The sequence below is a fragment of the Carcharodon carcharias genome (assembly GCF_017639515.1).
Source record: "Carcharodon carcharias isolate sCarCar2 chromosome 38 unlocalized genomic scaffold, sCarCar2.pri SUPER_38_unloc_3, whole genome shotgun sequence".
Lineage (NCBI taxonomy): Eukaryota > Metazoa > Chordata > Chondrichthyes > Lamniformes > Lamnidae > Carcharodon > Carcharodon carcharias.
The window spans coordinates 722,995-748,628 of record NW_024470797.1 but is presented as its reverse complement, the minus strand read 5'-3'; the positions used below and the strand labels follow the sequence as shown (position 1 = coordinate 748,628).

Genomic DNA, 25,634 nt, shown 5'->3' with positions numbered 1-25,634 from the left:
TCCTCCAGCCCCCTACATCCCTCCCTATCTCGGTAACCTCCTCGAGTTGCTACAACCCTCCATATCTCTGTAAACTCCTCCAGCCCCTTCACCCCTACCTATCTCTGTAACCTCCTCCAGCACCATCACCCCTACCTAACTCTGTAACCTACTCCAGCCCCTACACCCCACCCTATCTCTGTAACCTCCTCCAAAACCTACACCCCTCCCTATCTCTGTAACCTCCTCCAGCTCCTAAAACCCTCCCTATCTCTGTAACCTCCTCCAGAAACTTCAACCCTCCCTCTCTCTGTAACCTCCTCCAGCCTCTACACCCCTCCCTATCTCTGTAACCTCCTCCAGCCCCTACACACCTCCCTATCTATCTAACCTCCTCCAGCCCCTACACCCCTCCCTATCTGTGTAACCTCCTCCAGCACCTACAACCCTCCCTATCTCTGTAACAACCTACATCCCTTACACCTCTCCCTATCTCAGTAACTTCCTCCAGCCCCTACACCCCTCCCTATCTCTTTAACGTCCTGCAGCCCCTACAACACTCCCTATCTCTGTAACCTACTCCAGCCTTTACACCCCTCCCTATCTCTGTAACCTCCTCCAGCCCCTACTGCCCTCCCTATCTCTGTAACCTCTCCAGCCCTACAAACCTCCCTATCCCTGTAAACTCCTCCAGCCTCTATACCCCTCCCTATCTCTGATACCTCTTCCAGCCCATACAAACCTCGTTATATCTGTACTCTCCTCCAGAACCAACAACACTCCCTATCTCTGTAACCTTCTCCATCCCCTACACCACTCCCTATCTCTGTAATCTCCTCCAGCCCCTACACCCCTCCGTATCTCTGTAATCTCCTCCAGCCCCTACACCCCTCCCTATCTCTGTAACCTCCTCCAGCCGCTACTCCCCTCCCTATCTCTGTAACCTCCTCCAGCCCCTACACCCCTCCCTACCTCTGTAACATCCTCCAGCCCCTAAATCCCTCCCTAACTCTGTAACCTCCTCCAGCCCATACAGCCCTCCCTATCTCAGTAACCTCCTCCGGCCCCTACACCCCTCCCTACCTCTGTAACATCCTCCAGCCCCTACACCCCTCCCTATCTCTGGAACATCCTCCAGCCCCTACACCCCACCCTATCTGTGTAACCTCCTCCAGCCCCTACACCCCTCCCTATCTCTGTTACCTCCTCCAGACCCTACACCCCTCCCTATCTCTGTAACCTCCTCCAGCCCCTACACCACTCCCTATCTTTGTAACCTCCTCCAGCCCCTACACCCTCCCTATCTCTGTAACCTCTTCCTGCCCCTACATCCCTCCCTATCTCTCTAACCTCCTCCAGCCCCTGCAGTTCTCCCTATCTCTGTAACCTCCTCCAGCCCCTACAACCTTCGCTATATCTGTAACCTCCACCAGCCCCAACAACACTCCTTATCTCTGTTACTTCCTACAGCCTCTGCACGCCTCCCTATCTCTGTAACCTTCTCCAGCCCCTTCACCCCTCCCTATCTCTGTAATCTCCTACAGCCACTAGACCCCTCGCTTTATCTGTAACCTCTTCCAGCCCCTACAACCCTCCCTATCTCTGTAACCTCCTCCAGTTCCTACACCCTTCCCTATCTCTGTAATCTCCTACAGCCACTAGACCCCTCCCGATCTCTGTAGCCTCCTCCTGCCCCTATAACACTCCCTATTTCTGTTAACTCCTCGAGTCCCTAAACCCCTCACAATCTCTGTAACCTCCTCCAGCCCCTACAGCCCTCCCTATCTCTGTTATCTCCTCCAACCCCTACAAACCCTCCCTATTTATGTAACCTCCTCCAACCCCTACACCCTTCTCTATCTCTGTAACCTCTTCCTGTCCCTACAAACCTCCATATCTTTGTAACCTCCTCCATCCACTACACCCCTCCTTATCTCTGTAATCTCCTTCAGCCCTATAACCCTCCCTATCTCTCTAACCTCCTCCAGCCCCTACACCCCTCCCTATCTCATTAACCTCCTCCAGCCCCTACAACCCTCCCTATCTCTCTAACCTCCTCTTGCCCCTACACCCCTCCCTATCTCTCTAACCTCCTCCTGCCCCTGCACCCTCCCTATCTCTGTAACCTGCTCCAGTCCCTACACCCCTCCCTATCTCTGTATTCTCCTCCAGCCCCTACACCCCTCCCTATCTCTGTAACCTCTTCCAGCACCTACACCCCTCCCTATCTCTGTAACCTCATCCAGCCCCTACACCCCTCCCTATGTCTGTAACCTCCTCCAACCCCTAAACCCCACCCTATCTCTGTAACATCCTCCAGCCCCTACACCCCTCCCTATCTCTGTAACCTCCTCCAGCCCCTACACCCCTCCTTTTCTCTGTAACCTCCTCCAGCCCCTACACTCCTCCCTATCTCTGTAACCTCCTCCTGCCCCTGCACCCTCCCTATCTCTGTAACCTCTTCCAGCCTCTACAAACCTCGTTATATCTGTAACCTCCTCTAGCCCCGACAACACTCCCTATCTCTGTAACCTGCTCCAGCCCCTACACCCCTCCCTATCTCTGTATTCTCCTCCAGCCCCTACACCCCTCCCTATCTCTGTAACCTCCTCCAGCCCCTACAACCCTCCCTATCTCTGTAACCTCATCCAGCCCCTACACCCCTCTCTATGTCTGTAACCTCCTCCAGCCCCTACACCCCTTCCTATCTCTGTAACCTCCTCCAGCCCCTACACCCCTCCTTTTCTCTGTAACCTCCTCCAGCCCCTACACTCCTCCCTATCTCTGTAACCTCCTCCAGCCCCTCCATCCTCCCTATCTCTGTAACTTCCTCCAGTCCCTACATCCCTCCCTCTCTCTGTAACCAATTCCAGCCCCTACACCCCTCCCTATCTCTGTAACCTCCTCCAGCCCCTACACTCCTCCCTATCTCTGTAACCTCCTCCAACCCCTACACCCCTCCCTATCTCTGTAACCTCCTCCATCCCCTACACCCCCTATCTCTATTAACTCCTCCATCCCCTACAACCCTCCCTATCTCTATTACCTCATCCAGCTCTCTGAGATCTGCACGCTCCTCCAATTCTGTCCTGTAGACTGTTTGTCCACGCCCTTCCCTCTGCCACCTACGATTCCCATCGCTCCTCCATGGGTGGTGGTTTCGGACGGGATGCGGAATTCCCTTCCTCGGCTTCTGCACCTCCCAGGTCCCATCGTCGGGGATGCTGAAGTGCTTGGCGGGGGAGGGAGTGCTGGGGGGCGAGACCGCGGACGGGGGAGGGGACTCGGTGGCCTTGTTGGCTCACGGTGGTATATTTGGGGCCACTGAGCAAGGTGGGGGAAGGCGAGAAAGCCAGGCAGGGCGGTGGGGGTCTGTTGTCCAGCGGGGGTGGTGTTAAGGGGCTTTGGGGAGCGTTGGGATGGGAGCCGAGCGCTTGGCTGGCGTTCGAGAGGGGAGTGTTCCGCTCAGGGGTGATACACCACGGGGGGAGTGAGGGACAATAATGAGGGCGGCCAACTCCTCACCCCTTCCAATATTTTGTTGCAGGCTCCCTGAAATACAGATCAGCCCGGGTGAGAAATGTGACAGAGATCCACGTCCACTACCGCTTCAACCAGACTGAGGCCCAGCTCCGCGCCAACTATGCCTATGACATCGCACTGCTCCGCTTGGACCAAGAGCTAACCTTCACCGCCATGATCAGGTCGGTACTCGCATCCAACCCCTCCTCAGTAACCTCGCTCAGCTCAGAGCCACAGATTACCACTCGGCAGAGCCCAGTCCCTGTCTCCGTATCCCTCGGTTCGACGACACTCGGAGCACCGTGCACAGTCCCGGTCTCCGTATCCCTCGGTTAGACCACACTCAGAGCACCGTGCACAGTTCCGGTCTCCGTATCCCTCGGTTCGACCACACTCGGAGCACCGTGCACAGTCCCGGTCTCCGTATCCCTCGGTTAGACCACACTCGGAGTACCGTGCACCGTCCCGGTCTCCGTATCCCTCGGTTAGTCCACACTCAGAGCACTGCACAGTTCCGGTCTCCCTATCCCTTGGTTAGACCACACTCGGAGCACTGTGCACAGTTCCGGTCTCCGTATCCCTCGGTTAGACCACACTCGGAGCACTGTGCACAGTTCCGGTCTCCGTATCCCTCGGTTAGACCACACTCGGAGCACTGTGCACAGTTCCGGTCTCCGTATCCCTCGGTTAGACCACACTCGGAGCACTGTGCACAGTTCCGGTCTCTGTATCCCTCGGTTAGACCACACTCGGATCACTGTGCACAGTTCCGGTCTCCGTATCCCTCGGTTAGACCACACTCGTAGCCCTGTGCACAGTTCCGGTCTCCGTATCCCTCGGTTAGACCACACTCGGAGCACCGTGCACAGTTCCGGTCTCCGTATCCCTCGGTTAGACCACACCCGGAGCACCGTGCACAGTTCCGGTCTCCGTATCCCGCGGTTAGACCAGGTTCAGACCTCCACATTCTGGTATTAGCTGCACTGTGTCCATGTGGCTCACATTCATCCTTTTCTGAATATATTAATGCCTCTCCAAGAATTGTATTCATAAACTATCATCACCTGCACAGATCACTGACCATCCCTGCAGGAGTTCCTCAGGGTAGTGACCATCTTCAGCTGCTTCATCAATGACCTTCCTTCCATCATAAGGTCAGAAGTGGGGATGTTCGCTGATGCTTGTACAATGTTCAGCACCATTCGTGACTCCTCAGATGCTGAAGCAGTCCCTGTCCAAATGCAGCAAGACCTGGACAATATCTAGGTTGGGCTGACAAAAGGCAAGTAACATTCACACCACACAAGTGCCAGGCAATGACCATCTCCAACAAGAGAGAATCTAACCATCGCCCCTTGACATTCAATGGCATCACCATCACTGAATCCCCCACTATCAACATCCTGGGGGTTACCATTGACCAGAAACTGAACTGGACCAGCCATATAAATACTGTGGCTACAAGAGCAGGTCAGAGGCTGGGAATCCTGCGGAGAGTAACTCACCTCCTGACTCCCCAAAGACTGTCCACCATCTACAAGGCACCAGTCAGGAGTGGGATGGGACACTCCCCACTTGCCTGGATGAGTGCGGCTCCCACAACACTCAAGAAGCTCGACACCGTCCAGGACAAAGCAGCCCCGCTTGATCGGCCCCCCATCCACAAACATTCACTCCCTCCACCACCGACGCACAGTAGCAGCAGTGTGTGTACCATCTACAAGATGCACTGCAGCAACTCACCAAGGCTCCTTCGACAGCGCTGCCCAAACCCACGACCTCTACCATCTAGAAGGACAAGGGCAGCAGACACATGGGGAACACCACCACCTGGATGTTCCCCTCCGAGCCCCTCACCATCCCGACTTGGAAATATATCGGCCGTTCCTTCACTGTCGCTGGGTCCAAATCCTGGAACTCCCTCCCTAACAGCGCCGTGGGTGTACCTACACCACACGGACAAAATCCTGGAACTCCCTCCCTAACAGCACCGTGGGTGTACCTACACCACACGGACAAAATCCTGGAACTCCCTCCCTAACAGCGCCGTGGGTGTACCTACACCACACGGGACAAAATCCTGGAACTCCCTCCCTAACAGCGCTGTGGGTGTACCTACACCACACGGACAAAATCCTGGAACTCCCTCCCTAACAGCGCTGTGGGTGTACCTACACCACACGGGGACTGCAGCGGCTCAAGGTGGCGACTCACCCACCACCTTCTCAAGGGGGCAATTAGGGATGGGCAATAAACGCTGAACCTGGGCAGAGACACCCACATCCTGTGCAAGAATGAAAAAAAATTTGTACAGCAGGAGGCCATTCAGCCCCTCATATCTTGATCACAATTCAGTTGGAACGAACAAACAAGTATTAGGAGCAAGGGTTAGCCATTCGGCCCCTCGAGTCTGTTCCCCCGTTCAAGAAGATCACGCCTGATCTGAGTGTGGCCTCAACTCCGCTTTCCTGTCCCTCCCCTCCTCATATCCCTCGACTCCCCTCGTCGATCAGAAACCCCTCTCGCTCGGCCTTGAGTATATCCAACCCCCCCCCCGGCCTCCACTGCTCTCTGAGGGGTGGGTGGGTGGGGAGAGAATCCCACAGATGGACCCCCCTCTGAGGGAAGAAATTCCTCCTCATCTCCGTCTCCGACCCCTCGTTCTGAAACTGTGCCCCCTCCCCCCTCGTTCTAGGTTCCGCCCCCCACGAGGGGGGAAACATGCTCCCAGCATCCCCCCCTGTCGAGCCCCTACCGCCCCCTCAGAATCTTATCTGTCTCAATAAGATCGCCTCTCGTTCTTCTTAACTCCAATGGGTAATAGGGCCCAACCTGCTCAACCCCTCCTCACAAGACAAACCCCCTTCGTCCCAGGAATCAGCCGGGTGAACCTGCGCTGAACGGCCTCCAGTGGGGGTAAATCCCTCCTCGAGGAAGGAGACCAAAACTGTCCCCAGTGCTCCAGGTGCAGCCTCCCCGACGCCCTGTACAGTCGGAGCGAGACTTCCCCACTTTATACTCCACCCCCCTCGCAATAAAGGACAACGTTCCACTTGCCTCCCCCAATCACTTGCTGCATCTGCACACCAACTTAACCCTGATTCATGCACCAGGACACCCAGATCCCTCGGTAACGATTTGGGCTGCTCCCAGGCATCAACTTTCCCTTGGCTCTCGAGTCGATTAACTTTTTAATGCAACGAATGCTTCCCAAGTTGCTGCTCTGGTAACTGTGGCCTTCTCCTCTCTGCCTCGTCCGCCAGACCCGTGTGCCTCCCTTGCAGCAAGGAAGTGAACGATTTCCTCCCAGCGCCTGCTGGGATCTGGCAGGAGCAGTGCAAATACCAAGGTAAGTCCAGGATGGGGAGTGGGCAGCTTCAGAGGCTGTTCAGCATTGTGAGGCCTCGCCTGGCATTTTCCTGCTGTACCTGTCCTGGGAGTGTTTGATGGGGACAGTGTAGAGGGAACTTCACTCTGTATCTAACCCCGTGCTGTACCTGTCCTGGGAGTGTTTGATGGGGACAGTGTAGAGGGAGATTTACTCTGTAGCTAACCCCGTGCTGTACCTGTCCTGGGAGTGTTTGATGGGGACAGTGTAGAGGGATAGTTACTCTGTATCTAACCCCGTGCTGTACCTGTCCTGGGAGTGTTTGATGGTGACAGTGTAGAGGGATATTTACTCTGTATCTAACCCCGTGCTGTACCTGTCCCGGGAGTGTTTGATGGGGACGGTGTAGAGGGAGCTTTACTCTGTATCTAACCCCGTGCTGTACCTGTCCTGGGAGTGTTTGATGGGGACAGTGTAGAGGGAGATTTACTCTGTATCTAACCCCGTGCTGTACCTGTCCTGGGATTGTTTGATGGTGACAGTGTAGAGGGAGATTTACTCTGTATCTAACCCCGTGCTGTACCTGTCCTGGGATTGTTTGATGGTGACAGTGTAGAGGGAGATTTACTCTGTATCTAACCCCGTGCTGTACCTGTCCTGGGAGTGTTTGATGGGGACGGCGTAGAGGGAGCTTTACTCTGTATCTATCCCTGTGCTGTACCTGTCCTGGGAGTGTTTGATGGGGACAGTGTAGAGGGAGATTTACTCTGTATCTATCCCTGTGCTGTACCTGTCCTTGGAGTGTTTGATGGGGACGGTGTAGAGAGAGATTTACTCTGTATCTAACCCCGTGCTGTGTGATCTTAGACCGGATTCTGACTGGGTTTAGTGGCACGGAGCTGAGAGAGATTTCCGGTTATGTCTCCGGATGGGGATTGACAGGGAAGAGAGGAAAATCTGCAAAGCTGAAGTTTGGAATCATTTCTATTCAGGTAACTGCATTTCTTCTTTTTAATAGTAGACTGAAAGAGTACAGGTGGAGGCCATTCTGCCCATCACCCCCTGTGCTGGCTCTCTGGGTAGAGCTATCCAATTGATCCCACTCCCTCCTCCTGCTCTCCCTCCCCCCAACTGCCCTGTGAATTTTCCCCCTTCCAGTGTTTCTCCGATTCCCCCATTCTGAGTGTTCCTATTGAATCTGCTTCCACCTTCCTTTCAGGCAGCACCTTCCAGATCATAACAACTCGCTGGGTCCCACAAAACCTTTCCCCATCTCCCCCCACACACACACACACAACACCCACCCCCCCAACTCTGGTTCTTATCCCAATCACCTCCGATCCATGTCCCTCTTGTTTCTCCACCCTCCTGTCATTGGGAACAGTTTCCTCCTTGTTCCCTCGATCCCAACCCCCCTTCCCGATTGTGTCGGGAGTGGTGGTGGTTGTGTGTCAGCTTCACCTCTGACCTCAGCGCGGTCCGATTTGCTGTCCCTCCCTGGGTTCTGGACCTTGGACCTACTTGTGGGGTTGTGACAACTGGTGTTGGTGCAAGAAAAAAACTGAGTTTATTGAAGTCACCAATAAACTTATAACATTGGAATTACACTGAGATTAAACAGACCTATCTTATCCACTCCATCTCCTTCGGCGCAGACGTCTGCTACAATTGGCAGCCTCCTCCCTCAGACAGTGTCCCAGCCATCCCCCGATCACTCATTAACTTCCTCCTTTTTGCTCATGGCAACATGAAACACTCACCAATTGTCTCTGATCTAGCCTCATGATGAATGAATTATACAGAGGCTATACAAAGTACACTTCCGTAAGAATGGGGTACACGCGGCATAACCAGGGAAAATCACACTACTGATCCCCTTAACCTTGTCCCACCGCAAAATCCTAACTAAATTGAACCAGGAGAGGTCAGAGATCATACTCACCAACCCCGGGTTCCTTGTCAGTTCGGAAATCCAGCCAGGGAAGCCGGTTACAGTTTTGGGGTACACTCTTTGTGTCCTTTGGGGCTTGCCTTCCCCACGTGGCCCCGGTCTGTGTTTGGAGGGCCCGGTTGTGGGTGGTCGATCTTAGTGGAGGGCTGTGTTTGCAGCCTTGTTGTCTTGGGTTGAGTCTGCCACTCTGTGCCCCTCACCGTGACGTTGCCTGGGGGACTGGGAAAACCTGCAGATCTCCTCCATCCTCTTAGCTCAGCTACAACCACTCCAAAACCTGCTCACCCTCCTGTGTCGGCCTTCACTTCCTAACTGTTGGCCTGGTTATACCACTTTTTGAAATTGCTGATCTGAATCCAAATCAAGGTTAGTTCTTTGTCTGATGTGGGCTTCCCCAGCTGATTGTTATCTTGGTGTTAATGGGCTCGCAAGATGTTTAACATGGTCTTCCTGCCCGTCTAACTAGTCTTGAACTGAAAGCCATTGTATATTTGGAGTATTGATGGGGTCGCATAATTGCATTGATTGTGGCCTTCCTGCCCGTGTAGTTAGTAGCGATTATTTATGCAAGATTTTGATGGGCTTTAGATTTGTGTTGATTGTTTTAAAGGGAAGAATGAGTATTCCGTCACTTCTCCTGGTCTGGTTTCAGGTAAATGTCCAAAAGTCATATCCCTGTTGATATGAAAAATGTGGAAATTTTGAGAACCCTTCAATTGGGGACATCTCGATTCAATCTTCCCCTTAACATTCTCCTCTCCGAGGAGAGTGCTACCAGCTCCTCCCTGTCTCTCTCCACGTCCCCCCTCATCCCCGGGGAACATTCCGGTAAATCTCCTCCGCACCCTCTCATAGCGCCCGGACGTGTGGTGGCACGCAAGGGGCCAGGAAAACCGTTCTACTACAAGAGGCAGCACCGTCCCTCTGACAGTGACCCAGCCATACCCCGATTGCTCATTAACTTCCTCTCTCTTGCTCATGACAACATGAAAGACTCACCGATTCTGTCTGAACCAGCCTCGTGATAAATGTCGGAAAGACGATCTGGATGAAAGTCAGCTCTGTGCCAAAGGAGATGGAGTGGATGCATGCCAAGGTAAGTAACAGCTATCAACAGAAAGAAGTATGACTTATGCAATGTTCTCCATTCTGCCCCTCTCTCTATCCCTCTGTTCCCAAGTCTGTCCCCTCTCTCTATCCCTCTGTACCCCAGTCTGTCCCCTCTCTCTATTCCTCTGTTCCCCAGTCTGTCCCCTCTCTCTATCCCTCTGTTCCCCAGTCTGTCCCCTCTCTCTATCCGTCTGTTCCCCAGTCTGTCCCCTCTCTCTATCCCTCTGTTCCCCAGTCTGTCCCCTCTCTCTATCCTCTGTTCCCCAGTCTGTCCCCTCTCTCTATCCCTCTGTTCCCCAGTCTGTCCCCTCTCTCTATCCCTCTGTTCCCCAGTCTGTCCCCTCTCTCTATCCCTCTGTTCCCCAGTCTGTCCCCTCTCTCTATCCCTCTGTTCCCCAGTCTGTCCCCTCTCTCTATCTTCTGTTCCCCAGTCTGTACCCTCTCTCTATCCCTCTGTTCCTCACTCTGTCCCCTCTCTCTATCCCTCTGTTCCCCAGTCTGTCCCCTCTCTCTAACCCTCTGTTCCCCAGTCTGTCCCCTCTCTCTATCCCTCTGTTCCCCAATCTGTCTCCTCTCTCTATCCCTCTGTTCCCCAGTCTGTCCCCTCTCTCTATCCCTCTGTTCCCCAGTCTGTCCCCTCTCTCTATCCCTCTGTTCCCCAGTCTGTCCCCTCTCTCTATCCCTCTGTTCCCCAGTCTGTCCCCTCTCTCTATCCCTCTGTTCCCCAGTCTGTCCCCTCTCTCTATCCCTCTGTTCCCCAGTCTGTCCCCTCTCTCTATCCCTCTGTTCCCCAGTCTGTCCCCTCTCTCTATCCCTCTGTTCCCCAGTCTGTCCCCTCTCTCTATCCCTCTGTTCCCCAGTCTGTCCCCTCTCTCTATCCCTCTGTTCCCCAGTCTGTCCCCTCTCTCTATCCCTCTGTTCCCCAGTCTGTCCCCTCTCTCTATCCCTCTGTTCCCCAGTCTGTCCCCTCTCTCTATCCCTCTGTTCCCCAGTCTGTCCCCTCTCTCTATCCCTCTGTTCCCCAGTCTGTCCCCTCTCTCTATCCCTCTGTTCCCCAGTCTGTCCCCTCTCTCTATCCCTCTGTTCCCCAGTCTGTCCCCTCTCTCTATCCCTCTGTTCCCCAGTCTGTCCCCTCTCTCTATCCCTCTGTTCCCCAGTCTGTCCCTCTCTCTATCTCTCTGTTCCCCACTCTGTCCCCTCTCTCTATCCCTCTGTTCCCCAGTCTTTCCCTCTCTCTATCCCTCTGTTCCCCAGTCTGTCCCCTCTCTCTATCCCTCTGTTCCCCAGTCTGTCCCCTCTCTCTATCCCTCTGTTCCCCAGTCTGTCCCCTCTCTCTATCCCTCTGTTCCCCAGTCTGTCTCCTCTCTCTATCCCTCTGTTCCCCAGTCTGTCCCCTCTCTCTATCCCTCTGTTCCCCAGTCTGTCCCCTCTCTCTATCCCTCTGTTCCCCAGTCTGTCCCCTCTCTCTATCCCTCTGTTCCCCAGTCTGTCCCCTCTCTCTATCCCTCTGTTCCCCAGTCTGTCCCCTCTCTCTATCCCTCTGTTCCCCAGTCTGTCCCCTCTCTCTATCCCTCTGTTCCCCAGTCTGTCTCCTCTCTCTATCTCTCTGTTCCCCAGTCTGTCCCCTCTCTCTATCCCTCTGTTCCCCAGTCTGTCCCCTCTCTCTATCTCTCTGTTCCCCAGTCTGTCCCCTCTCTCTATCCCTCTGTTCCCCAGTCTGTCCCCTCTCTCTATCCCTCTGTTCCCCAGTCTGTCCCCTCTCTCTATCCCTCTGTTCCCCAGTCTGTCTCCTCTCTCTATCCCTCTGTTCCCCAGTCTGTCCCCTCTCTCTATCCCTCTGTTCCCCAGTCTGTCCCCTCTCTCTATCCCTCTGTTCCCCAGTCTGTCCCCTCTCTCTATCCCTCTGTTCCCCATTCTGTCCCCTCTCTCTATCCCTCTGTTCCCCAGTCTGTCCCCTCTCTCTATCCCTCTGTTCCCCAGTCTGTCTCCTCTCTCTATCCCTCTGTTCCCCAGTCTGTCCCCTCTCTCTATCCCTCTGTTCCCCAGTCTGTCCCCTCTCTCTATCCCTCTGTTCCCCAGTCTGTCCCTCTCTCTATCCCTCTGTTCCCCAGTCTGTCTCCTCTCTCTATCCCTCTGTTCCCCAGTCTGTCCCCTCTCTCTATCCCTCTGTTCCCCAGTCTGTCCCCTCTCTCTATCCCTCTGTTCCCCAGTCTGTCCCCTCTCTCTATCCCTCTGTTCCCCAGTCTGTCCCCTCTCTCTATCCCTCTGTTCCCCAGTCTGTCCCCTCTCTCTATCCCTCTGTTCCCCAGTCTGTCCCCTCTCTCTATCCCTCTGTTCCCCAGTCTGTCCCCTCTCTCTATCCCTCTGTTCCCCAGTCTGTCCCCTCTCTCTATCCCTCTGTTCCCCAGTCTGTCCCCTCTCTCTATCTCTCTGTTCCCCAGTCTGTCCCCTCTCTCTATCTCTCTGTTCCCCACTCTGTCCCCTCTCTCTATCCCTCTGTTCCCCAGTCTTTCCCTCTCTCTATCCCTCTGTTCCCCAGTCTGTCCCCTCTCTCTATCCCTCTGTTCCCCAGTCTGTCCCCTCTCTCTATCCCTCTGTTCCCCAGTCTGTCCCCTCTCTCTATCCCTCTGTTCCCCATTCTGTGCCCTCTCTCTCTAAGCGTCTGTTCCCCATTCTGTTCCCTCTCTATATCCGTCTTTTCACCTGTCTGTCCCCTCTCTCTATCCCTCAGTTACTGAGTCTGTCCCCTCTCTCTATCCCGCTGTTCCCAATTCTGTGCCCTCTCTATATCCCTCTGTTCCCCAGTCTGTCCCCTCTCTCTTTCCCACTGTTCCCCAGTCTGTCCCCTCTCTCTATCCCTCTGTACCCCATTCTGTCCCCTCTCTCTATCCCTCTGTTCCCCTGTCTGTCCCCTCTCTCTATCCCTCTGTTCCCCATTCTGTCCCCTCTCTCTATCCCTCTGTTCCACATTTAGCTCTTTTTAAAATTAATTCATGGTATTTGGATGTCTCTTTCTGGGCCCTGCATTTATTGCCCATCCCTAATTGCCCCTTGAGAAGGTGGTGGGTGAGCCGCCTTCTTGAGCCTCTGCAGTCCCCGTGTGGTGTAGGTACACCCACGGCGCTGTTAGGGAGGGAGTTCCAGGATTTTGTCCCCGTGTGGTGTAGGTACAACCACGGCGCTGTTAGGGAGGGAGTTCCAGGATTTTGTCCGTGTGGTGTAGGTACAACCACGGCGCTGTTAGGGAGGGAGTTCCAGGATTTTGTCCGTGTGGTGTAGGTACACCCACAGCGCTGTTAGGGTGGGAGTTCCAGGATTTTGTCCCGTGTGGTGTAGGTACACCCACGGCGCTGTTAGGGAGGGAGTTCCAGGATTTTGTCCGTGTGGTGTAGGTACACCCACAGCGCTGTTAGGGAGGGAGTTCCAGGATTTTGTCCCGTGTGGTGTAGGTACACCCACGGCGCTGTTAGGGAGGGAGTTCCAGGATTTTGTCCCGTGTGGTGTAGGTACACCCACGGCGCTGTTAGGGAGGGAGTTCCAGGATTTTGTCCGTGTGGTGTAGGTACACCCACGGCGCTGTTAGGGAGGGAGTTCCAGGATTTTGTCCGTGTGGTGTAGGTACACCCACAGCGCTGTTAGGGAGGGAGTTCCCAGGATTTTGTCCCCGTGTGGTGTAGGTACACCCACGGCGCTGTTAGGGAGGGAGTTCTGGGATTTTGACCCAGCGACAGTGAAGGAACGGCCGATATATTTCCAAGTCGGGATGGTGAGGGGCTCGGAAGGGAACATCCAGGTGGTGTTCCCAATGTGTCTGCTGCCCTTGTCCTTCTAGATGGTAGTGGTCATGGGTTTGGGCGGCGCTGTCGAAGGGGCCTTGGTGAGTTGCTGCAGTGCATCTTGTAGATGGTACACACACTGCTGCTACTGTGCGTCGGTGGTGGAGGGACTGAATGTTTGTGGATGGGGGGCTGATCGAGCTGGGCTACTTTGTCCTGGATGGTATCGAGCTTCTTGACTGTTGTGGGAGCTGCACTCATCCAGGCAAGTGGGGAGTATTCCATCACACTCCTGACTGGTGCCTTGTAGATGGTGGACAGGCTTTGGGGAGTCAGGAGGTGAGTTACTCTCCGCAGGATTCCCAGCCTCTGACCTGCTCTTGTAGCCACAGTATTTATATGACTGGTCCAGTTCAGTTTCTGGTCAATGGTAACCCCCAGGATGTTGATAGTGGTGGATTCAGTGATGGTAATGCCATTGAATGTCAAGGAGCGATGGTTAGATTCTCTCTTGTTGGAGATGGTCATTGCCTGACACTCATGTGGTGTGAATGTTACTCCCCACTTGTCAGCCCAAGCCTGGATATTAGGTTATTATATATATGTGTTACCAGTCTTTTCTCAATTTCAGGGGACTCCGGTGGTCCGTTTGCAGTCAGGTTCAGAGAGCGATGGATCCAGGTAGACAGGATGATATACACTCTCACTCACACTCACTCTCACACTCTCACTCACACTCTCAAATGCACACACACAATCAAACAAACATACACACTGACACACTCTCTCTCTCTCTCTCACACACACACTCACTCTTACTCAAACACAAACTCAGACGCACACACACTCTCACTGACTCTCACACTCACAAACACACACGTACACACACACGGTCACAAACAAACACTCACCCACGCAGACACACACACATACAGAAACACACAGGAGTACAGACACACAAAGTCTCTAACACACATGCACACACACACACACGCTTGCACTCTCATGTTCACACTTGCGCACACACACACTCACATACACTTACAGACACACAAACTCTCACAGACTATCACATCCACACATGCAACTCACAAACACCCAGGTGCACACACACACACACACACACTCACATTCACCCATCCTCACCAACATGTGCATGCGTTCACACACACAATCTCTCTCACTCTCATACATGCAGAATTACACAGGCATATAGACAAATGCACAGACACTCACAGTCACACAAACGCACACATACACCCACTCTCTCTCACACTCACACACACACTCACTCAATCACAAGCACACTCACGCACACAAACACCAGCAAACACTCACCCAGGTGCGCACGCACATACATGCGTGCACACACACACACACTCACCAGGCAGACATACCCAGACAAACAAAAACCCACAGGAATACAGACACACACACAAGCACACTCAGTCACAAACAGCCACTCTCAAACTCTCACTCAGAAAAACACATGCTTGCACACACACACAAACGCAATCACACACACACACATGAACACAGGAACCCACACACACACATGGTCACTCTCACACACAAACTCACATGCACCACACACACAAACACACACACAGACACACAGACAGAAACTCATACAGTCACATGAGGGCACGCACACATATACACTCTCACACTCAGAAAGGCAGACACAGACACACGAACAAAGATGCATACAAACACTCTCTCACGTACACATAATCTCACATACACCCACACAAACACACACACACGTGCACACTCACACAAAAAAAAACACAACCTCCTACAGAAACACCAACACAAAAATGCACACATACACATACACGCACACACAAACACATAGATAAACAGCGCGAGTGAATGGGAAGGGGTTTGGGTCCACTGAAATTGTGTACAGTGGGAGTGAACAGGAAGGGGTTTGGGTCCATTGGGATTGTGTACAGTGGGAGTGAACGGGAAGGAGTTGGGGTCCATTGGGATTGTGTACAGTGGGAGTGAATGGGAAGGCGTTTGGGTCCATTGGAATTGTGTACAGTGGGAGTGAATGGGAAGGGGTTTGGGTCCATTGGGATTGTGTACAGTGGGAGTGAATGGGAAGGTGTTTGGGTCCATTGGGATTGTGTACAGTGGGAGTGAAAGGGAAGGGGTTTGGGTGCATTGGGATTGTGTGCAGTGGGAGTGAAAAGGAAGGGATTTGGGTGCATTGGGATTGAGTACAGTGGGAGTGAAAGGGAAGAGGATTGGGACCATTGGGATTGTGTACAGTGGGAGTGAAAGGGAAGGGGTTTGTGTCCATTGGGATTGTATACAGTGGGAGTAAACGGGAAGGGGTTTGGGTCCACTGGCATTGTGTACAGTGGGAGTGAACGGGAAGGAGTTTGGGTCCATTGGGATTGTGTACAGTGGGAGTGAACAGGAAGGGATTTGGGATTGGGAATGTGTACAGTGGGAGTGAAAGGGAAGGGGTTTGGGTACATTGGGATTGTGTACAATGGGAGTGAACGGAAAGGGGTTTGGGTCCATTGGGATTGTGTACAGTGGGAGTGAATGGGAAGGGGTTTGGTTCCAGTGGGATTGTGTATAGTGGGAGTGAAGGGGAAGGGATTTGGGTCCATTGGGATTGTGTACGGTGGCAGTGAACGGGAAGGGGTTTGGGTCCTTTGGGATTGTGTACGGTGGCAGTGAACAGGAAGGGGTTTGGGTCCATTGGAATTGTGTACAGTGGGAGTGAATGGGAAGGGAAATGTTTCCATGGGTATTGTGTACAGTGGGAGTGAATGGAAAGGGGTTTGTGTTCTTTGGGATTGTGTACAGTGGGAGTGAATGGGAAGGGGTTTGGTTCCATGGGGATTGTGTACAGTGGGAGTGAACGGAAAGGGGTTTAGGTCCATTGGCATTGTGTACAGTGGGAGTGAATGGGAAGGGGTGTGGGTCCATTGGGATTGTGTACAGTGGGATAAACGGGAAGAGATTTGAAATTGGGATTGTGTACATTAGGAGATAACGGGAAGGGATTTGTGTCGATTGGGATTGAGTACAGTGGTAGTGAACCGGAAGGGTTTTGGTTCCATTGGGATAGTGTACAGTGGGAGTGAATGGGAAGGGAAATGTTTCCATGGGTATTGTGTACAGTGGGCGTGAAAGGAAAGGTGTTTGTGTACAGTGGGAGTGAAAGGTAAAGGGTTTGGTTCCATTTTGGATTGTGTACAGTGGGAGTGAAAGGAAAGGGGTTTGGGTCAATTGGAATTGTATACAGTGGGAGTGAATGGCAAGGGAAATGTTTCCATGGGTATTGTGTACAGTGGGAGTGACTGGAAAGGGGTTTGTGTCCTTTGGGATTTTGTACAGTGGGAGTGAATGGGAAGGGGTTTGGTTCCATTGGGATTGTGTACAGTGGGAGTGAACGGGAAGGGATTTAGGTCCATTGGGATTGTGTGCAGTGGAATTGAATGGGAAGGGGTTTTATGTCCATTGGAATTTTGTAGAGTGGGAGTGATATGGAAGGGGTTTTTGTCCATTGAGATTGTGTACAGAGGGAGTGAACGGGAAGGGGTTTGGGTCCATTGGGATTGTGTACAGTCTGGGTGAACGGGGAGGGTTTTACGTCCTTTGGGAATGTGTACGGTGGGAGTGAAAGGTAAGGGGTTTGGGTCCATTGGGATTGTGTACAGTGGGAGTGAACGGGAAGGGGTTTGGGTCCATTTGTATTGAGTACAGTTGGATTGAAAGGGAAGTTGTTTGGCACCATTGGGATTGTGTACTTTGGGAGAGAAAGGAAAGGGGTTTGTGTCCATTGGGATTGTATACAGTGGGAGTGAACGGGAAGGGGTTTGGGTCCATTGGCATTAGGTACAGTGGGAGTGAATGGGAAGAGGTTTGGGACATTACGATTGTGTACAGTGGGAGTGAATGGAAAGGGGTTTGTGTCCATTTGGCTAGTGTACAGTGGGAGTTAACAGGAAGGGGATTGTGTCAATTGTGAGTGTGTATAGTGGGAGTGAACGGGAAGGGGTTTGGTTCCATTGGGATTGTGTACAGTGGGAGTGAACAGGAAGGGGTTTGTGGCAATTGGGAGTGTTGTACAGTTGGAGTGAACGGGAAGGGGTTTGGGTACATTGGGATTGTGTACAGTGGGAGTGAACGGGATCAGGTTTGGGTCCATTGGGATTGTGTAAAGTGGGAGTGAAAGGGAAGGGGTTTGGTTCCATTGGGATTGTGTACAGTGGGAGCGAATGGGAAGGCTTTTGGGTCCATTGGGATTGTGTACTGTGGCAGTGAATGGGAAGGGTTTTGGGTCCATTGGAATTGTGTACAGTGGTAGTGAATGGGAAGGGTTTTGGTTCCATTGGGATTGTGCACAATGGGAGTGAAATGGAAGGGGTTTGTGTCCATTGGGATTGTGTACAGTGGGATGAACGGGAAGGGATTTGAAATTGGGATTGTGTACATTAGGAGTTAATGGGAAGGGATTTGTGTCGATTGGGATTGAGTACAGTGGGAGTGAACCGGAAGGGTTTTGGTTCCATTGGGATTGTGTACAGTGGGAGTGAATGAGAAGGGAAATGTTTCCATGGGTATTGTGTACAGTGGGTGTGAATGGAAAGGGGTTTGTGTCCTTTGGGACTTTGCACAGTGTGAGTGAATGGGAAGGGGTTTGGTTCCATTGCGATTGTATACAGTGGGAGTGAACGGGAAGGGGTTTGGGTCCATTGGCATTGTGTACAGTGGGAGTGAATGGGGTGTGGGTCCATTGGGATTGTGTACAGTGGGAGTGAACGGGAAGGGGATTGGTTCCATTGGGATTGTGTACAGTGGGAGTGAACAGGAAGGGGTTTTGGTATATTGGGATTGTGTACAGTGGCAGTGAACGGGAACAGGTTTGGGACCTTTGGGAATGTGTACAGTGTGAGTGAATGGGAAGGGGTATGGTTCTATTGGGATTGTGTACAGTGGGAGTAAAGGGGAATGGGTTTGGGTCCATTGTAATTGTGTACAGTGGGATTGAATGGGAAGGGGTTGGGTTCCATTGGGATTGTGCACAATGGGATTGAAAGGGAACAGATTTGTGTCCATTCGGATTGTGTACAGTGGGATAAACGGGACGGGATTTGAAATTGGGATTTTGTACATTAGGAATTAACGGGAAGGGATTTGTGTCGATTGGGATTGAGTACAGTGGGATTGAACCGGAAGGGTTTTGGTTCCATTGGGATTGTGTACAGTGGGAGTGAACGAGAAGGCATTTACGTCCATCGGGATTGTGTGCAGTGGAATTGAACGGGAAGGGGATTTATGTCCATTGGGAATTTGTACAGAGGGAGTGCAGGGGAAGGGGTTTTTGGTCCATTGAGATTGTGTACAGTGGGAGTGAACGGGAAGGGGTTTGGGTCCATTGGGATTGTGTACAGTCTGGGTGAATGGGGAGGGGTTTACGTCCATTGGGAATGTGTACGGTGGGAGTGAAAGGTAAGGGGTTTGGGTCCAGTGGGATTGTGTACAGTGGGAGTGAACGGGAATGGTTTGTGTCCATTGGGATTGTGCACAGTGGGTTTGAAAGGGAAGGGTTTTGGCTCCATTGGGATTGAGTACAGTGGGACTGAAAGGGAATTTGTTTGGGACCATTGGGATTGTGTACAGTGGGAGAGAAAGGGAATGGTTTTGTGCCCATTGGGATTGTATCCAGTGGGAGTGAACGGGAAGGGGTTTGGGTCCATTGGCATTGTGTACAGTGGGAGTGAAAGGGTATGGGTGTGGGTTCATTGGGATTGTGTACGGTGGGAGTGAATGGGAAGGGGATTGGGTCCATTGGGATTGTGTACAGTGGGAGTGAATGAGAAGGGAAATGTTTCCATGGGTATTGTGTACATTGGGTGTGAATGGAAAGGGGTTTGTGTCCTTTGGGATTTTGCACAGTGTGAGTGAATGGGAAGGGGTTTGGTTCCATTGGGATTGTATACAGTGGGAGTGAACGGGAAGGGGTTTGGGTCCATTGGCATTGTGTACAGTTGGAGTGAACGGGAAGTGGTTTGGGTATATTGGGATTGTGTACAGTGGCAGTGAACGGGAACAGGTTTGGGACCTTTGGGAATGTGTACAGTGTGAGTGAATGGGAAGGGGTAAGGTTCTATTGGGATTGTGTACAGTGGGAGTGAACGGGAAGGGGTGTGGTTCCTTTGGTATTGTGTACAGTGGGAGTGAAAGGTAAAGGGTTTGGTTCCATTCGGATTGTGTACAGTGGGAGTAAAGGGGAAGGGGTTTGGGTCCATTGGAATTGTGTACAGTGGGATTGAATGGGAAGGGTTTGGGTTCCATTGGGATTGTGCACAATGGGAATGAAAGGGAAGGGGTTTGTGTCCATTGGGATTGTGTACAGTGGGATAAACGCGAAGGGATTTGAAATTGGGATTGTGTACATTAGGAGTTAACGGGAAGGGATTTGTGTCAATTGGGATTGAGTACAGTGGAATTGAACCGGAAGGGTTTTGGTTCCATTGGGATTGTGTACACTGGGAGTGAATGGGAAGGGAAATGTTTCCATGGGTATTGTGTACAGTGAAAGTGAATGGAAAGGGGTTTGTGTCCTTTGGGATTTTGTACAGTGGGAGTGAATGGGAAGGGGTTTGGGACATTGCGATTGTGTACAGTGGGAGTGATTGGAAAGGGGTTTGGGTCCATTGGATTGTGTACAGTGGGATGACCGGGTAGGGTATTGGTTCCATTGGGATTTTGTACAGTGGGAGTGAACACGAAGGCGTTTGGTCCATTGGGATTGTGTACATTGTGAGTGAACGGGAAGGGGTTTGGTTCCATTGGGATTGTGTACTGTGGGAGTGAACAGGAAGGGGATTGTGTCAATTGTGAGAGTGTACAGTGGGAGTGAATGGGAAGGGGTTTGGTTCCATTGGGATTGTGTACAGTGGGAGTGAACAGGAAGGGGTTTGTGGCAATTGGGAGTGTTGTACAGTTGGAGTGAACGGGACGGGGTTTGGGTACATTGGGATTGTGCATAGTGGGAATGAACGGGAACAGGTTTGGGTCCATTGGGATTGTGTGCAGTGGGAGTGAAAGGGAAGGGGTTATGTTCCATTGGCATTGTGTACAGTGGGGTGAACGTAAGGGGTTTGGGTCCATTGGGATTGTGTACAGTGGGAGTGAAAGGGAAGGGGTTTGGTTCCATCTGGATTGTGTACAGTGGGAGTGAAGGGGAAGGGGTTTGGGTCCATTGGGATTGTGTACAGTGTGAGTGAATGGGAAGGGTTTTGGGTCCATTGGAATTGTGTACAGTGGTAGTGAATGGGAAGGGTTTTGGTTCCATTGGGATTGTGCACAATGGGAGTGAAAGTGGAGGGGTTTGTGTCCAGTGGGATTGTGTACAGTGGGATGAACGGGAAGGGATTTGAAATTGGGATTGTGTACATTAGGAGTTAACGGGAAGGGATTTGTGTCGATTGGGATTGAGTACAGTGGGAGTGAACCGGAAGGGTTTTGGTTCCATTGGGATTGTGTACAGTGGGAGTGAATGAGAAGGGAAATGTTTCCATGGGTATTGTGTACAGTGGGTGTGAAAAGAAAGGGGTTTGTGTCCTTTGGGATTTTGCACAGTGTGAGTGAATGGGAAGGGGTTTGGTTCCATTGCGATTGTATACAGTGGGAGTGAACGGGAAGGGGTTTGGGTCCATTGGCATTGTGTACAGTGGGAGTGAATGGGAAGGGGTGTGGGTCCATTGGGATTGTGTACAGTGGGAGTGAACGGGAAGGGGATTGGTTCCATTGGGATTGTGTACAGTGGGAGTGAACAGGAAGGGGTTTGGGTATATTGGGATTGTGTACAGTTGCAGTGAACGGGAACAGGTTTGGGACCTTTGGGAATGTGTACAGTGTGAGTGAATGGGAAGGGGTTTGGTTCTATTGTGATTGTGTACAGTGGGAGTGAACGGGAAGGGGTTTGGTTCCATTGGGATTGTGTACAGTGGGAGTAAAGGGGAATGGGTTTGGGTCCATTGTAATTGTGTACAGTGGGATTGAATGGGAAGGGGTTGGGTTCCATTGGTATTGTGCACAATGGGATTGAAAGGGAATGGATTTGTGTCCATTCGGATTGTGTACAGTGGGATAAACGGGACGGGATTTGAAATTGGGATTTTGTATATTAGGAATTAACGGGAAGGGATTTGTGTCGATTGGGATTGCGTACAGTGGGATTGAACCGGAAGGGTTTTGGTTCCATTGGGATTGTGTACAGTGGGAGTGAACGGGAAGGGATTTACGTCCATTGGGATTGTGTGCAGTGGAATTGAACGGGAAGGGGATTTATGTCCATTGGGAATTTGTACAGAGGGAGTGAAGGTAAAGGGGTTTTTGGTCCATTGAGATTGTGTACAGTGGGAGTGAATGGGAAGGGGTTTGGGTCCATTGGGATTGTGTACAGTCTGGGTGAATGGGGAGGGGTTTACGTCCATTGGGAATGTGTACGGTGGGAGTGAAAGGTAAGGGGTTTGGGTCCAGTGGGATTGTGTACAGTGGGAGTGAACGGGAATGGTTTGTGTCCATTGGGATTGTGCACAGTGGGTTTGAACGGGAAGGGTTTGGCTCCATTGGGATTGAGTACAGTGGGACTGAAAGGGAATTTGTTTGGGACCATTGGGATTGTGTACAGTGGGAGAGAAAGGGAAGGGGTTTGTGTCCATTGGGATTGTGCACAGTGGGTTTGAACGGGAAGGGTTTGGCTCCATTGGGATTGAGTACAGTGGGACTGAAAGGGAATTTGTTTGGGACCATTGGGATTGTGTACAGTGGGAGAGAAAGGGAAGGGGTTTGTGTCCATTGGGATTGTATCCAGTGGGAGTGAACGTGAAGGGGTTTGGGTACATTGGCATTGTGTACAGTGGGAGTGAAAGGGTATGGGTGTGGCTTCATTGGGATTGTGTACGGTGGGAGTGAATGGGAATGGGATTGGGTCCATTGGGATTGTGTACAGTGGCAGTGAACGGGAACAGGTTTGTGTCCTTTGGGATTGTGTACAGTGGGAGTGAATGGGAAGGTGTTAGGTTCTATTGGGATTGTGTACACTGGGAGTGAACCGGAAGGGTTTTGGTTCCATTGGGATTGTGTACAGTGGGAGTGAATGAGAAGGGAAATGTTTCCATGGGTATTGTGTACATTGGGTGTGAATGGAAAGGGGTTTGTGTCCTTTGGGATTTTGCACAGTGTGATTGAATGGGAAGGGGTTTGGTTCCATTGGGATTGTATACAGTGGGAGTGAACGGGAAGGGGTTTGGGTCCATTGGCATTGTGTACAGTTGGAGTGAACGGGAAGTGGTTTGGGTATATTGGGATTGTGTACAGTGGCAGTGAACGGGAACAGGTTTGGGACCTTTGGGAATGTGTACAGTGTGAGTGAATGGGAAGGGGTAAGGTTCTATTGGGATTGTGTACAGTGGGAGTGAACGGGAAGGGGTGTGGTTCCTTTGGTATTGTGTACAGTGGGAGTGAAAGGTAAAGGGTTTGGTTCCATTCGGATTGTGTACAGTGGGAGTAAAGGGGAAGGGTTTTGGTTCCATTGGGATTGTGTACAGTGGGAGTGAATGGGAAGGGATTTACGTCCATTGGGATTGTGTGCAGTGGAATTGAATGGGAAGGGGATTTATGTCCATTGGGAATTTGTACAGAGGGAGTGAAGGTAAAGGGGCTTTAGGTCCATTGAGATTGTGTACAGTGGGAGTGAACGGGAAGGGGTTTGGGTCCATTGGGATTGTGTACAGTCTGGGTGAATGGGGAGGGGTTTACGTCCATTGCGAATGTGTACGGTGGGAGTGAAAGGTAAGGGGTTTGGGTCCAGTGGGATTGTGTACAGTGGGAGTGAACAGGAATGGTTTGTGTCCATTGGGATTGTGCACAGTGGGTTTGAACGGGAAGGGTTTGGCTCCATTGGGATTGAGTACAGTGGGACTGAAAGGGAATTTGTTTGGGACCATTGGGATTGTGTACAGTGGGAGAGAAAGGGAAGGGGTTTGTGTCCATTGGGATTGTATCCAGTGGGAGTGAACGGGAAGGGGTTTGGGTACATTGGCATTGTGTAAAGTGGGAGTGAAAGGGTATGGGTGTGGGTTCATTGGGATTGTGTACGGTGGGAGTGAATGGGAAGGGGTTTGGGTCCATTGGGATTGTGTACAGTGGCAGTGAACGGGAACAGGTTTGTGTCCTTTGGGATTGTGTACAGTGGGAGTGAATGGGAAGGGGTTTGGTTCCATTGGGATTGTGTACAGTGGGATAAACGGGAAAGGACTTGAAATTGGTATTGTGTACATTTGGAGTGATCGGGAAGGGATTTGTACCTATTGGGATTGAGTGCTTTGGGAGTGAACGGGAAGGGTTTTGGTTCCATTGGGATTTTATACAGTGGGAGTGAATGGGAAGGGAAATGTTTCCATGGGTATTGTGTACAGTGGGAGTGACTGGAAAGGGGTTTGTGTCCTTTGGGATTTTGTACAGTGGGAGTGAATGGGAAGGTTTTTGGTTCCATTGGGATTGTGTACAGTGGGAGTGAACTGAAAGGGATTTAGGTCCATTGGGATTGTGTGCAGTGGAATTGAACAGGAAGGTGTTTTATGTCCATTGGGATTGTGTACAGTGGGAGAGAAGTGGAAGGGGTTTTGATCCATTGAGATTGTGTACAGTGGGAGTGAACGGGAAGGGGTTTGGGTCCATTGGGATTGTGTACAGTCTGGGTGAACGGGGAGGGGTTTACGTCCTTTGGGAATGTGTACGGTGGGAGTGAAAGGTAAGGGGTTTGGGTCCAGTGGGATTGTGTACAGTGGGAGTGAATGGAAATCGTTTTGGGTCCATTTGGATTGTGTACAGTGGGAGTGACCGGGAAGGGTATTGGTTCCAATGGGATTTTGTACAGTGGGAGTGAACAGGAAGGGGTTTGGTCCATTGGGATTGTGTACATTGGGAGTGAACGGGAAGGGGTTTGGTTCCAATGGGATTGTGTACAGTGGGAGTGAACAGGAAGGGGTTTGTGGCAATTGGGAGTGTTGTACAGTTGGAGTGAACGGGAAGGGGTTTGTGTCCATTGGGATTGTGCACAGTGGGATGAACGGGAAGGGATTTGAAATTGGGATTGTGTACATTAGGAGTTAACGGGAAGGGATTTGTGTCCATTGGGATTTAGTACAGTGGGAGTGAACCGGAAGGGTTTTGGTTCCATTGTGATTTTTACAGTGGGAGTGAATGGGAAGGGAAATGTTTCCACGGGTATTGTGTACAGTGGGTGTGAATGGAAAGGGGTTTGTGTCCTTTGGTATTTTGCACAGTGTGAGTGAATGGGAAGGGGTTTGGTTCCATTGGGATTGTATACAGTGGGACTGAACGGGAAGGGGTTTGGGTCCATTGGCATTGTGCACAGTTGGAGTGAATGGGAAGGGGTGTGGGTCCATTGGGATTGTGTATAGTGGGAGTGAACGGAAAGTGGATTTGTTCCATTGGGATTGTGTACATTGGGAGTGAACAGGAAGGGGTTTGTGTCCATTGGGATTGTGTACAGTTGGAGTGAACGGAAAGTGCTTTGGGTATATTGGGATTGTGTACAGTGGCAGTGAACGGGAACAGGTTTGGGACCTTTGGGAATGTGTACAGTGTGAGTGAAGAGGAAGGGGTAAGGTTCTATTGGGATTGTGTACAGTGGGAGTGAACGGGAAGGGGTAAGGTTCCATTGGGATTGTGTACAGTGGGAGAGAAAGGTAAAGGGTTTGGTTCCATTCCGATTGTGTACAGTGGGAGAAAAGGGGAAGGGGTTTGGGTCCATTGGAATTGTGTACAGTGGTATAAACAGGAAAAGACTTGAAATTGGTATTGTGTACATTGGGAGTGATCGGGAAGGGATTTGTACCAATTGGGATTGAGTGCAGTGGGAGTGAACGGGAAGGTTTTGGTTCCTTTGGGATTTTATACA

General features: G+C 51.7%; 1 protein-coding gene across 1 annotated transcript in view; it reads left to right on the top strand.

The window, feature by feature from the left end:
* The first annotated feature begins 6,861 nt into the window (after positions 1-6,861).
* LOC121274821 (vitamin K-dependent protein C-like) overlaps positions 6,862-25,634 on the top strand; it is a 115,820-nt gene continuing 97,047 nt past the window's right edge. The window contains exons 1-4 of the mRNA XM_041182184.1: positions 6,862-6,925; positions 7,697-7,821; positions 9,798-9,876; positions 14,298-14,347. Of these exons, the coding sequence (XP_041038118.1) occupies positions 6,862-6,925; positions 7,697-7,821; positions 9,798-9,876; positions 14,298-14,347 (318 nt within the window). The remainder of the gene's footprint in view (positions 6,926-7,696; positions 7,822-9,797; positions 9,877-14,297; positions 14,348-25,634) is intronic.